Source organism: Zingiber officinale, chromosome 1B (assembly GCF_018446385.1).
Source record: "Zingiber officinale cultivar Zhangliang chromosome 1B, Zo_v1.1, whole genome shotgun sequence".
Classification (NCBI taxonomy): Eukaryota; Viridiplantae; Streptophyta; class Magnoliopsida; order Zingiberales; family Zingiberaceae; genus Zingiber; species Zingiber officinale.
In genome coordinates, this window is record NC_055986.1 from 115,722,396 (window position 1) to 115,734,918 (window position 12,523).

A 12,523-nucleotide genomic window follows, 5' to 3' on the forward strand; every position below is an offset into this window, starting at 1 on the left:
TTTTTTTTATCATAATTTCTCTCTATCATATTTTCTTCTCATCATACTTCAGATAGAAAATATTCAACTAATCAAATATTATTTTTAAAAATAATATCTATTTATACTAATTCTCATTCCGTAATATTATAATTTTCATTCCGATTTCAATTCTCTACACCTACGAAATTACTCCGCTATTACATCATGGATATTTGTTACTTGAATGTTTTGTATTCATAGGTGGTGTTGCCGTAATATAATTGATGAGTTGATTATGATAGTTTTGTTGTTTATTCTGGCCGATCAATAATGGACGATTATATCGATCCTAAAGCCGTACAAAGCACAAGAATCGTTCAGCTTCGATACCTACGATCCTAAAACCATATAAAGCTTAAGAATCGTTCTAACTTCGATAACAATCATCTACGTTAAGATATTTAAGCGAGCTTAAGAAGGCACGCAATTAGGATATTTTTTTAGTTTCTAAAAAATGGAAGGCCATTATTAGTTGATTTTTTTGGTATATTTTTGTATTTAATATAATTAAATTAAATTCCAATAACACAATTCAGCCATTGACTGAGGCTTCCATCTATATAAACCCCTTTGATCTCTTTGCATTTCCGATCACCCTTCCCTGTATTGATTGTTCCTTTCTCTGCTGCTATGGCTTTGCTCACGGATCTCATTAACCTAAACCTCTCTGATACGACTGAGCAGATCATCGCCGAGTACATATGGTGAGTCTCTTCTCTTCTCCTCTTCTCTGGAGCGCTTACTTCTTGTTTTACTCTTTATTCTGCTGTTTTCTGGGTCAAAGTTAGATCTTCTCCGTTATCTGTTCTTGTTTGCTATCTGCTCCTTTTCTCCGTCTTGTTTTAGGTGTTTACTTGAATGGTTTATGGGTTTCGTTGGGAGTTCCGGTTGAAAGTTTGTTAACTTTGGTACTTTTTAGGTGTGATATTTTTGTTTCTTATGCCATGTGGGTTGGGGTTTTAGTTAATAGAACGTGATTCTTTGCTTCTGATGTGGTTGTATGGAAGACCCTATGAGCGAGCATATTTTGGTTATCGTTTCTTAGATCTCTACTATTTCCTTGTGGTCGACAAGTAGATTCCTCCCCCGATTCCTTTCTCGTAGGAAAATGGATTTTTGTTTCTTCTTTATTTTATTTTCGATTCTTCTTATGGATCCAGAACGGAAATTTTGTATTTTTTTTCTTGTATATGTGGTTAGATCTTTCTCCGTATAACTAAGATTTTTGGTTTCTTTTGGTAGGTTTATTAAATTTACGCTTGATGATTCTAGATAGTATTTGGAGTTTGGGGCTTAATAGGCTTCTTTTTTTTTTACTGCGTTTCAAGGATCTTTTTTGTTGCTTTCCAATTTAACGGTTGAATATTCTTTGCTTCTCCTATTTTTACTCTAGTTTCCAAGCGGTGGAGGCTAAATTAGACTTTTTTTTATCCATCCAGCATTTCTCAACTCTCAAAATTTTCAAGATCTTTGATTTTAAAGTTTTGTTTAATTTTGATCTTGAATCTTTCGAGACTCTTGATGGATCAGTGTTCACACCATTAAATCATTGTGCTAATTCATTGTCTCGGTATATATTTCAGGATCGGCGGATCTGGTTTGGATATAAGGAGCAAGGCCAGGGTGAGCTTGAAGACAAACCTTTTTTCCTTATCATTTTCTTGTTGAATTTTTTTATTTTTGATCTAAACCTTTCACATGCTTTGTTTCTTACAGACTCTCCCTGGCCCCGTTACTGATCCATCCAAGCTTCCAAAATGGAACTATGATGGTTCAAGCACAGGACAAGCTCCTGGCGATGACAGTGAAGTGATTTTGTAGTAAGTTCATTATCTTCCTATACATTAATTTTTAGGGTTTCTGGGTGTTCAATTTTGTGAATAGTTTTCATTGGCATGCCATGTTGATGATTTCTTTTGGACGTATCATGCAGTCCTCAAGCTATTTTCAAGGATCCATTCCGGAGAGGAAATAACATTCTTGTAAGTGTGTTGTCTTTTTTCCATTAGGTTGCACTTTGTGGTCCCTATCTTTTTTCAACTTTTTTCTTCATATTATTGTCTTGTATACACACTCAAAAATCAACAACTTTTGAAACCATATAATCCTTTTGACCATTTTTGGTGAAATTATCATAAAATTGTTCCCTTTAATTAGAAACATTAAACACTTTGCAATACTGAAAGTGACGTTGACTATTAGGTTTTAGGTCTCATTAAAATAATGAATTTACTGATTTTTTATTTTTTTTTTGTTAGGTTGTGATCAATGTGTTCGTATAAATGATGTCATTGAACAGTTCAATTGTCTTAATTTTATAAGAATTGTTAGAAGTAGTAGAACAATTGGTACCATCCCATTAAATTTTCAACTAATAGCTCGGATTTGCTCTTACAAATTATTCCAATTGTATTTGTGAATATATATTATATGACAGAATATAGTATATTCTTGTTGACTTGTAGGTAATCTGTGACTGTTATACCCCAGCTGGAGTGCCAATACCTACTAACAAGAGGTACAATGCTGCTAAGGTTTTTAGCCATCCTGATGTTGCCGTTGAAGAGCCATGGTATGTTTGACTCATTCAATCTGTGATTTAACTTGTTCTTCTGAGATGTTATTCTTATGGTTAAATGTTGTCTTTCATGCATTTAGGTATGGAATTGAACAAGAGTACACACTCTTGCAAAAGGATGTCAAGTGGCCTCTTGGCTGGCCTGTTGGTGGTTTTCCTGGTCCCCAGGTAAAATAATCAACTAGATACTAGACTGTAAGGATTTCACTTTTTTTCTTTTTCAATCCTTATTTGTTTGCCTATAAACATTATAGATGTTTATTATTTAGCTGCCCAGGTGATTCCACTAGCAGATTTTAGCTTAGAATCTATAGGATCATGTTGCTTTATGTTAAATCTAGGACATGTTTTGTTCCTTTTAATTTAAACACTGAACTATTTAAGTTTTTGTTTTGATGAATTCAACTCCTATTCCAGGGCCCATATTACTGCTCTGTTGGTGCTGATAAATCTTTCGGCCGTGACATAGTTGATGCTCACTACAAAGCCTGTCTTTACGCCGGCATCCAAATCAGTGGTATCAATGGAGAAGTCATGCCTGGCCAGGTAACGTTACTTGTTATAACATTTACTTTTATATTTTTACTTTAATTGCTGTATCTTGCTAACAATTTGCACAATTTGCGTCTTTATTTTGCAGTGGGAATTTCAAGTTGGCCCTGCTGTAGGCATCTCATCAGGTGATCAAGTGTGGGCTGCGCGTTACATTCTCGAGGTATTTGAATTTTCATCTTACAGCTTCCTTGTAACAACTTCGCATGGTAGTAATTGACACTATGTTTTTTATCATATCAGAATTTTACATGCTAATCCATTGTTTTTAATCATTTACAGCGGATCACTGAAATTGCAGGAGTGGTTGTCTCTTTTGATCCAAAGCCAATCCAGGTACAAAATTGTCCTTCCTCCTGAATAGAGATTTTTCATTCTACATTTCTTTTCCTGTAGTGTTAAGACTACTGAAAATAGCCCACCCAAATAGTTGTGCTTTTCTATGTATTTACCATATATGTTTTCTTTCAATCAGGGAGATTGGAATGGTGCAGGGGCTCACACAAACTACAGGTAAAGAAAACCAGACTCTTAAACATGTCTTGTAAATCTGTGGTCCGTTAATTTTTCTTTTTCTATCTGTTTCTGCATTCTCTAAGTTATCTTATGTTCCTTCCAGTACCAAATCTATGAGGAATGATGGTGGATACGAGGTTATCAAGGCTGCTATTGAGAAGCTTGGTAAGAAGCACAAAGAGCACATTGCTGCCTATGGTGAAGGTAATGAACGCCGTCTCACTGGACGACACGAAACTGCTGATATCAACACCTTCCTATGGGTATGTTAGCATCATTTTTCACATTTACAACATAGTGCATTTAGAACCGACCACACCAAACGTAAAAAGCCTCAAAAATATTTATAGAAGCAAAACTAAGCTGAAGAGTAGACGTTTCAGCTGACAACTGTATGTTGTTGTGATCTTTAGGGTGTTGCCAATCGTGGTGCATCCATCCGGGTGGGTCGCGAGACGGAACAGAATGGCAAAGGTAATCTTCTCCTTCATGTGGAATCTTGTGATTTTTCTGAATTTACACATTCATCGTCGATCTTCTAAGAAATCACCTTAAATATCTACTGTTTTCATCTCAGGCTACTTTGAGGACCGGAGGCCAGCTTCAAATATGGATCCTTATGTCGTTACCTCCATGATTGCAGAGACTACCATTCTCTGGAAACCATAGAAAACAAGCAACAGCCTGTTCCCAAACACTCAAACTTAATTTCTCTTGTGGTTCCGTATTTGTCTAGATTTGCCATTTGCTCTGATGGGAACAGTAATTGCTACCTTGTGATTTTTACTGCATTTCAAGAATGCTCAAGAATAAATGTACACAATCAATGAAGAATCCTCGCTTAACAACGCAGATAATGTTAATTGGTTGTCTTTTTATGTGTTAGTTGATGTTTCTAAAGTATATAATGTTCTGTCTCTAGCTGTTAAAGTTATTATCATCTGTCCTGCGGCAAACTGTGTCTTGTCTAGTCGGATGTAATGGCTCCTCGAAGTGATTGTAAATATTTTTGGGTGAATAGCTCTTCAAAATGTTCATTGTCGATGAGTTTTACAAGGCAAGTGGCAAGTGGCAAGTGGCAAGTGGCAAGTGGCAAGTGGCAACAATATTGGGGAAAAAAAATCATAATCCTAATTAACCTTATTAATCATTGGTCACTAAGTTAATTGGGAAGTACACATGATGATCAACTCATCATCTTTTGGTGTTTCTTATTTGGAGAAAAAATTCTTGTAAATACATTGTAGTTAGGATTCGAATTGTGAGTAACTATATGATAATCTCCTATTGCGATACCATGACCCCGAGGACGGGGTCATGGAGCTTAGAGAACGATTATTTTCTTCATCGTTATCTACATAGGTTATGCAAAAAATTATACGTAAGATCATAAATAAAATTTGATTATATGAAAATACCATGTGGAAGTTTTAATATGATCTAATTAAGTTAAGTTAAGTTAAGTTCTGTTATGTTTTATTGTCCTGTGCCAAAGTGTACAAGAACTTAGAAGCACAAGAGGTCGATCGAAAGATATAGCTAGTGAGAACGATAACACGGGAGAGAGTCGACGAGCTCGGTGCATCCAAGGGACGAGGTGCTGCAGAAAAGTACGTTGGCCTGATGAGAAGGAGGCACGCAGCGTTTCCGAGAGACGAGAAGTCAGAGCAGAAGGTTGCTCGAGAAGGCCGGAAGATGGGTTCGGGTGAGTCCTATTTCAGATGGCCGAAATCATCCAAGTGAGCTGAACAAGAGCAGAAGACACGGACCCAAGTGAGTGGGATTGAAGTGGAAGACCCGGATCAAAAAGTCAACAGGATGCTGACTTTTTTGGTTCCGGGTGCCTGGAACCCCTCCGGGCGTTCGGAGTTGAAAACTTAGCCAAACTCAATGTGGCGTGAGCCGTTGCGATGGGGATAAAGTTTTATCTCTCTCTAGGTGTCTGAAACCCTTCCAGGTGCCCCAAGCAGAGCTATAAATATAACCCTAATCCTAGTAGTCTAGAATAACTTGTATACGAGTTTATTTAAGTGTTCTACTACTTTGTGTGCTTTCAACGCTTGTAAGAGACTTCTTTGCCTACGATGAAAGGAGAATTTGAATAGTGCTTCAAACTCTTGGAACAACCTTCCCGGTTGCAACCAAGTAAAAATCAATAGCTTCTTTCGTTTTATTAGTTTATCAATTCTTTTTATACAAGTGTCTTCTTATTTCAAAAGATTGAGAAAGGTTTTATTTTCATTTTGAAGGGCAATTCACCTCCTCTTGCCAGGCTGCACAAGTCCTAACAAGTGGTATCAGAGTCAGGTCTGCTTCAGAAGGACTAATCGCCATCCAAAGCAAAAAAAAAAAAAAAAAAAGGCCGGATCCAACATCTACCCGTCGAAATTTGAGGGAGACTTTGCCACTTGGAAGAAGCGCATGGAGGTATTCTTCAAAACCGACTTCGAAATTCTCTTAATTATAAAATATGATTTTGTTGCACCTACATATCAGCACGGAGATGAGAAAGAAGAGTACACATGGACAAAGAAGGAGCACGTTGACTTCATGGTTAATGAAAAAACAGAGTTACATCTACTCAGCGTTCTTCCGTCCCAGGAGTTCAGCTGGATCACAAGCTACGACTCCGCCAAAGATCTCTTGGAGAAATTCCTAAACCTCCATGAAGGTACTTCGGAAGCCAAACTAGCAAAGCGGGACATCCTTCGAAGCCAACTGATGAACTTCCTGATGAACAAGGGAGAGAAGGTAGCCCAACTCCATGCAAGAATCAATGACTTGATCACTTAGCTCAATAACCTCGGAGAAAAGGTAACAAATCATGACTCCTTAAGATTTGTACTTAATTTTTTTCCAAGAATTTAAGAGTGGTCAGTCTTAGTAGATGCTTACTACAATCTCTAAGGACCTTGAGGTATGTACTCTTGAAAGCTTATTTTTTAACTTTTGAACTTCACGAGTCTCGCTGTATAGATTCTCAGGAAATAGAGAAATCAAATAATATTACTCTAAAAGCTAAGAAGGATGAATCAGACGTCGACAACTCCTTCAATGATTGATGAAACAACATACATGGTAAGGAAATTCAAGAATTTTTTAAAAACTAATAAGTTTAATCTAGTGCAGGCAAAGAAAAGAAGAGCAAGGAAGGTAAGATACTATAACTACAATGAAGAGGGGAACATCAAGGATGACTGCCCAAAGCCGAAGAAGAAGGACAACAAGAAGGGACCAACCACAACAAATCACAAAATCCTAAAGGCGACGTGGGACGAGTCGTCATCAGAATCAGATATGGAGGATTACGTTGGACTTGCACTGATGGCAAGCCACTAGGAGGAGAGCATAGATGAAAGGGGAGGCTCCTCAGAAGAAAATTGCAGTGAGGAGGAAGAAACAAACTTCAAAACAGATCTGGTAAGTGAGGTATATTTACTATCCCCTAACCAGTTATATTCAGGTATTAAATCCATGACCAGATCTCTATGTAAACTAAAAATGAAAAATATTAATTTGAAAGAGAGTGTTTTAATTAAGAACAATCTTGGCAAATACATGCCCTCTAGAAATGTATGATAAATTAAAAGATGAAAATAAAAAATTTGAGGACCAAATTGAAAAATCAAGAAACTTTGCATATGATAATCAAAGTACCTGGAAAAATTATAGAAATCTAAATTGGTATCTTAAATATCATAAGGGTCAAATTAGAAGAGTATCACATAAGTATATTCCTAGAAGGTTTTTGATAAATCCGGTAGGAAAGAATCTGTTTTGGGTTCCAAAGTCATGTTTAAATTAAAATTATTTTTTTTTAAGTTAGACTTAGGGCTTTCTGAAAAAAATTAAATATTTAATTTCTTTAAGAGACTTTGTATAGAAGTAATTGTTGTTCTAATAACCAAGAATGTCTAGTGCCAGCCACAGTCTGGAAACCAATTACTGAAATAAATATTTAATTGACTAACTGTTAAGCATTTAACTGTTATAAAACTATATAATGATTTTAAATAAATTGTGTTGTAAAATTTCTGATTGAAATTAATCAGATCTTAATTTTTCGGAGAAAGAAGAGTTCAATTTAAAAATATTTTTTCAAAATTCAATTTTTTGAAATTTACATTTTCCTAATTTTTGAATAATTGTCAATTTAGACTTTGTTTCCCTTAAATTTTGTTTTAAGACTTATTTCCAATTCATTTTAAAGTACCTTATTTTTAATGTGATAAAGGGGGAGAATTAAAAGTAAAGTCTAGGGGGAGGTAGATTTTTTTTTACATATTTTTTAAACAAATACAAAATTAATTACTATTTTTATTTGGTTTACCCTAACTTAACTTGGGGTTGTTTACATCAAAAAGGGGGAGATTGTAAGTACCCCGTGAAAGTTTTGATGTGATCAAACCAAGTCAAGTTAGGTCTTGTTATGTTTCGATGTCATGTATCTAAGTGTGCAGGAACTTAGGAGCACAGGAGGTCGAGTGAAAGATGTAGCTAGCGAGAAGGAAGACACGGGAGAGAGTCGACGGGCTCGATGTATCTGAGGGACGAGGTGCTGCGAGAGAGTACGCTGGCGGATGAGAATGAGGCTTATGGCATTTTCGAGGGACGAGAAGTCGGAGTGGAAGGTTGCTCGTGAAGGTCGGAAGATGGGTTCGAGTGAACTCTATTTCAAATGACCAAAATCACCAAGCGAGCAGAACCGGAGCGGAAGACCCGAACCCAAGTGAGAGGAACCAAAGCGGAAGACCCGGACCAAAAAGTCAACAAGATACTAACTTTTTGGTTCCGGGTGCTCGGAACCCCTCCGGGCACCCGGAGTTGAAAACTTAGCCAAACGCAATGTGACATGAGTCGTCATGATGGGGATAAAATTTTATCCACCTCCAGGCACCTGGAACCCTTCCAGGCGCCCCGAGTAGGGCTATAAATATAGTCATGATCCCAGTAGTCTTGAATCACTTGTATACGAGTTTCTTTAAGTGTTCTGCTACTTTGTGTGCTTCCAACGCTTGTAAGAGGCTTCTCCGCCTATGGTGAAAGGAGAATTTGAGTAGTGCTTCAGAGTCTTGGATTAACAACCTGTTGGTGCAGTTTTACACTAACGGTCTAACTCAGGTTTTAATGAATGACAAGTAAGTTAAGTTAGGTTTTGTTGTGATCTAACTATTTGATTAAGTGTGCAGGAAATCCAGCTAGGTCAACGGGCCGACTAGATAGCTGGTACTAAATTCAGCTAAGTCAACGGGCTGATCGGATAGCTGGTACGAAATCCAGCTAGGTCGACAGGCCGATTAGATAGCTGGTACGAAGTCTAGATAGGTCGACGGGTTGACCAAATATTTAGAAAGAAGTCCAGATAGGTTAATGGGTTGATCAGATAGCTGGCATGAAGTCCAGATAGGTCGACGGGCTGACCGGATGTCTGGCAAATTAGTAAGTTAAGGTAAGTCACTGGAGGAGAGTGACCAAGTGAGGACATATCCCGATTGGAGGGATAGTAGGCGTCGGTCCAGTTTAGGTCCATTTGAGATCTCTAAGTTGAGATCTTGACTAGTTCCTGGTCTTGGGAGGATAGGAACTAATTAATACTACTTATTATTAATATACTAATATTTGTCTTGCAGGTTATTATTTTGTTTATTGGACTAACATTGTTTTACAGGACAAATGAGCACATTTGCCATCGGATGAACAGTGTCTGAAGGCGCCTTCAAGCTTGATAGAAGGCACCTTCATACTATTCATAAAAGTCGCCTTCCATGGCTATGGAAGGTGCCTTCCGCAGGATAAATTTTGGCTGAAGTCTGGATAAGTGCCAGGGTGATCGGGATGGAAGTTGCCTCCTTGGTCTAGATCAAAATCCATAGAAAATATGTTCCTATAGATCTAGAACTTGAGCATATCACTAACATATTAGGGTTACCTTATTTGTATATTGCCAAACTTAGAAAGGGTGAGATGCATAGGCATATTGGCTAGACTTAAGATGCTTATATCAGTGCATCAGCACAAGTCTAGGAGTTAAATACCAAATCTATAGCAATCAAATTAAGTAATCCAATTTAGTCAAACACTAACTGAATAAAATGACTTAACCTGATTAACCAAGTGAACACTGCTATCTTCTGATAGCCAACTAGTAATTAACGATTAGACAGTTAAGGACAATTCATAGTTGATTAGATTATTTTGGAGTAATCTTTAGTTCAGGGGGAGGATAAATAAGTCAACAAAATTTTGTTTTACTCTTTCAAAAATCATTTTTAAAATTCTTACATGTTTTGAAAAATTATTTTGAAAACTATTTCAATTCTTCCAAACTACTTTAAAAATAATTTTAAATGTTGCAGCACTTAGCATTTTAACTTTTTGTTTTAAAAGCTTTTAAAGTTTTTTTTTTTCGGAGAACTTGGCATTTTCAAAATTCTTATTGGAAACCTTTAAAGTTTCTAAAGTTAGTAGATTTTAGAAGTATTAGCCTTGTGAAAATACTAATATACAATGTTTTAAAATTTATTTTGAAAAATGTCTTTACAAAATATCTTGAAAACACTTTGAAATTTTTTTTGAAAATGTTCTTTTCAAAACTATTTTTTTTAACTTTGAAATTTTTAATAATTTGTTTTCTTTATCATTTTGAAATGTTAAGTGGTTTCAAAACTATCTTTCAACATATTTTGTAAAATATATTTTTTTGAGAAGTTTTTATGGTTATACATTTTTTCCTCCCTCAAGTAATCCTAAAAACTATTTATTGTATAAATTTCCTTTTACTTTTCTTAGCACATTTTTTTCTTCCATATCTATTAATGTTTTTTGATGAATGTCAAAGGGGGAGGGTTAAGGGGTTAAGTTGGCAAACTCTGAAACTAACCAAATCGAAATCCGAATAACTTAAACCATACTATTTGTCTATTTTTGTATTTTTTTTTCCTAACTTAACTCAGGTTGTCATTACATAAAAAAGGGAGAGATTGTTGGTGCAGTTTTACACTAACGATCTAACTCAGGTTTGATGAATGACAAGTAAGTTAAGTTAAGTTTTGTTATGATCTAACTATTAGATTAAGTGTGCAAAAAATTCAGCTAGGTCAACGAGCTGACCAGATAGTTGGTATGAAATCCAGCTAGGTCAATGGGCTGATCGGATAGCTAGTACGAAATCCAACCAGGTGGACGGACTAATCGGATAGCTGGTATAAAGTCCAGATAGGTCAACGGGCTGATCGAATATCTGGCAAGAAGTCCAGTAGGTCAACGGGTCGACCGATAGATGGCATGAAGTCCAGATACGTCGACGGGCTGACCGGATATCTGGTAAAATGGTAAGTTAAAGTAAGTCACTGGAGGAGAGTGACCAAGTGAGGACGCACCCTGATTAGAGGAATAGTAGGTGTCGGTCCAGTTTCGGTCCACTTGAGATCCCTAAGCTGAGACCTTGACTAGTTCCTGGTCTTAGGAGGACAGGAACTAATTGATACTGCTCATTGTTAGTGTACTAATATTTGTCTTGCAGGTTATTATTTTGTTTATTGGACTAATATTGTTTTGTAGGACAAAGGAGCACATTTACCTTCGGATGAATAGTGTCTGAAGGTGCCTTCAAGCTTGATAGAAGGCGCCTTCGTACTGTTCATAGAAGGCGCCTTCCATGGCTATGGAAGGCGTCTTCTATAAGATAAATTTTAGCCGAAGTCTGGATAAGTGCCGGGCTGATCGGGATTGAAGTTACCTCCTTGGAGGCGCCTTCCATGCCTTTTATAAGGCTGTCTCGAGAAGGCATTCAACAACAACTTTCATACGGGCTACTACGCGCCTGTTTGAGGTTCCGATTGCTCCGAGCCCTTGCTACGGCTCTGCTGTGAAGCTACTATGCCCGACGACTACTTTGAGGAGTTCTGATCAAGGCCGGCAGACCAACATCTACACGAGCGCTCCCACTTTCATTCCCCAAAGTGTCGGTGAAATTTAATTTGTGTAATTAATTACTGCAAAAAGGACAAGTGCAGAGTGTTGCACTTGTTCAAACTTTTCTTTGTATTTCAATCCCCTTTTTTAGAGGTACCGGAAGAAGCTTATAGTGAATTACCCATTGATAGATCTGTGGGACCTCGGTCTTGGAGTAGGAGTCACCGAAGGCTCCGAACCAAGTAAAATCGTTCATGTTTTCTTGTGTTCTCATTCTTCTTAATTTTCTGCTGCTTTCGTACTTTGATTTTAAAACAGAAAAGACGAGTTTTTGAAAATCATGTGATTCACCCCTCCTATCATGTGCGATCAATCCAACACAACCTTCCCAGTTGTAACCAAGTAAAAATTGATAGTCTCTTTCTTTTTATTAGTTTATCAATTCCTTTTATACAAGTGCCTTATTATTTCAAAAGATTGAGAAAGGTTCTATTTTTGTTTTAAAGGAAATTCATCCCCTCTTGCTAGTCGCACGAATCCTAACATTATCTTCTTCTACTCTATGGAAAGGCGTCAGGATGGACATTTATACCACAACCTAGGTAATACGCCCTAAGGTCCATTCTCAATGTGGAATATTCTGCTGAATGTTTGATCTTTTTCATGTAAAGGTTGTTATATTAGGATAAATGTCCCTTATAATTTATCCCCTTCTAGATAGTATGAGACATCTTGGAGGGGTTGCTAAGGTAACAGTTTTATGTGCATGATTGTAATATTTAAATACAGTCAGTTGTTGTATTATTTTTTAAATTTTGTTCGATCTAAATTGCATGTAAATTCTTTTGTGGAATATAGGATCGATAAATGTAAATTTTTATTTCTTTTTGTTGCGGCTTGTATCCTTGCTATGCATGGTGCTATTTTGAAGATCGGAGGCGC

General features: G+C 36.8%; 1 protein-coding gene across 1 annotated transcript; it reads left to right on the top strand.

Moving 5' to 3' along the window:
- The first annotated feature begins 572 nt into the window (after window positions 1-572).
- Window positions 573-4,552, top strand: LOC121974686 (glutamine synthetase nodule isozyme-like). The gene is made up of 13 exons (XM_042525852.1): window positions 573-725; window positions 1,605-1,644; window positions 1,738-1,841; window positions 1,955-2,003; window positions 2,487-2,593; window positions 2,680-2,767; window positions 3,017-3,145; window positions 3,240-3,314; window positions 3,434-3,487; window positions 3,627-3,664; window positions 3,771-3,930; window positions 4,081-4,141; window positions 4,245-4,552. The coding sequence occupies exons 1-13, from the start codon at window positions 652-654 to the stop codon at window positions 4,334-4,336; spliced, it is 1,071 nt and encodes a 356-aa protein (XP_042381786.1). The 5' UTR covers window positions 573-651; the 3' UTR covers window positions 4,337-4,552.
- The last annotated feature ends 7,971 nt before the right edge of the window (window positions 4,553-12,523 follow it).

Bases quoted from the DNA above. Each gene is read 5' to 3' on its own strand.
- LOC121974686 (XM_042525852.1), top strand. From the start codon at position 652: ATGGCTTTGCTCACGGATCTCATTAACCTAAACCTCTCTGATACGACT. The intron at 1,645-1,737 runs GTGAGCTTGAAG...TGTTTCTTACAG, and splicing joins ATATAAGGAGCAAGGCCAGG to ACTCTCCCTGGCCCCGTTAC. The intron at 2,004-2,486 runs GTAAGTGTGTTG...GTTGACTTGTAG, and splicing joins GGAGAGGAAATAACATTCTT to GTAATCTGTGACTGTTATAC.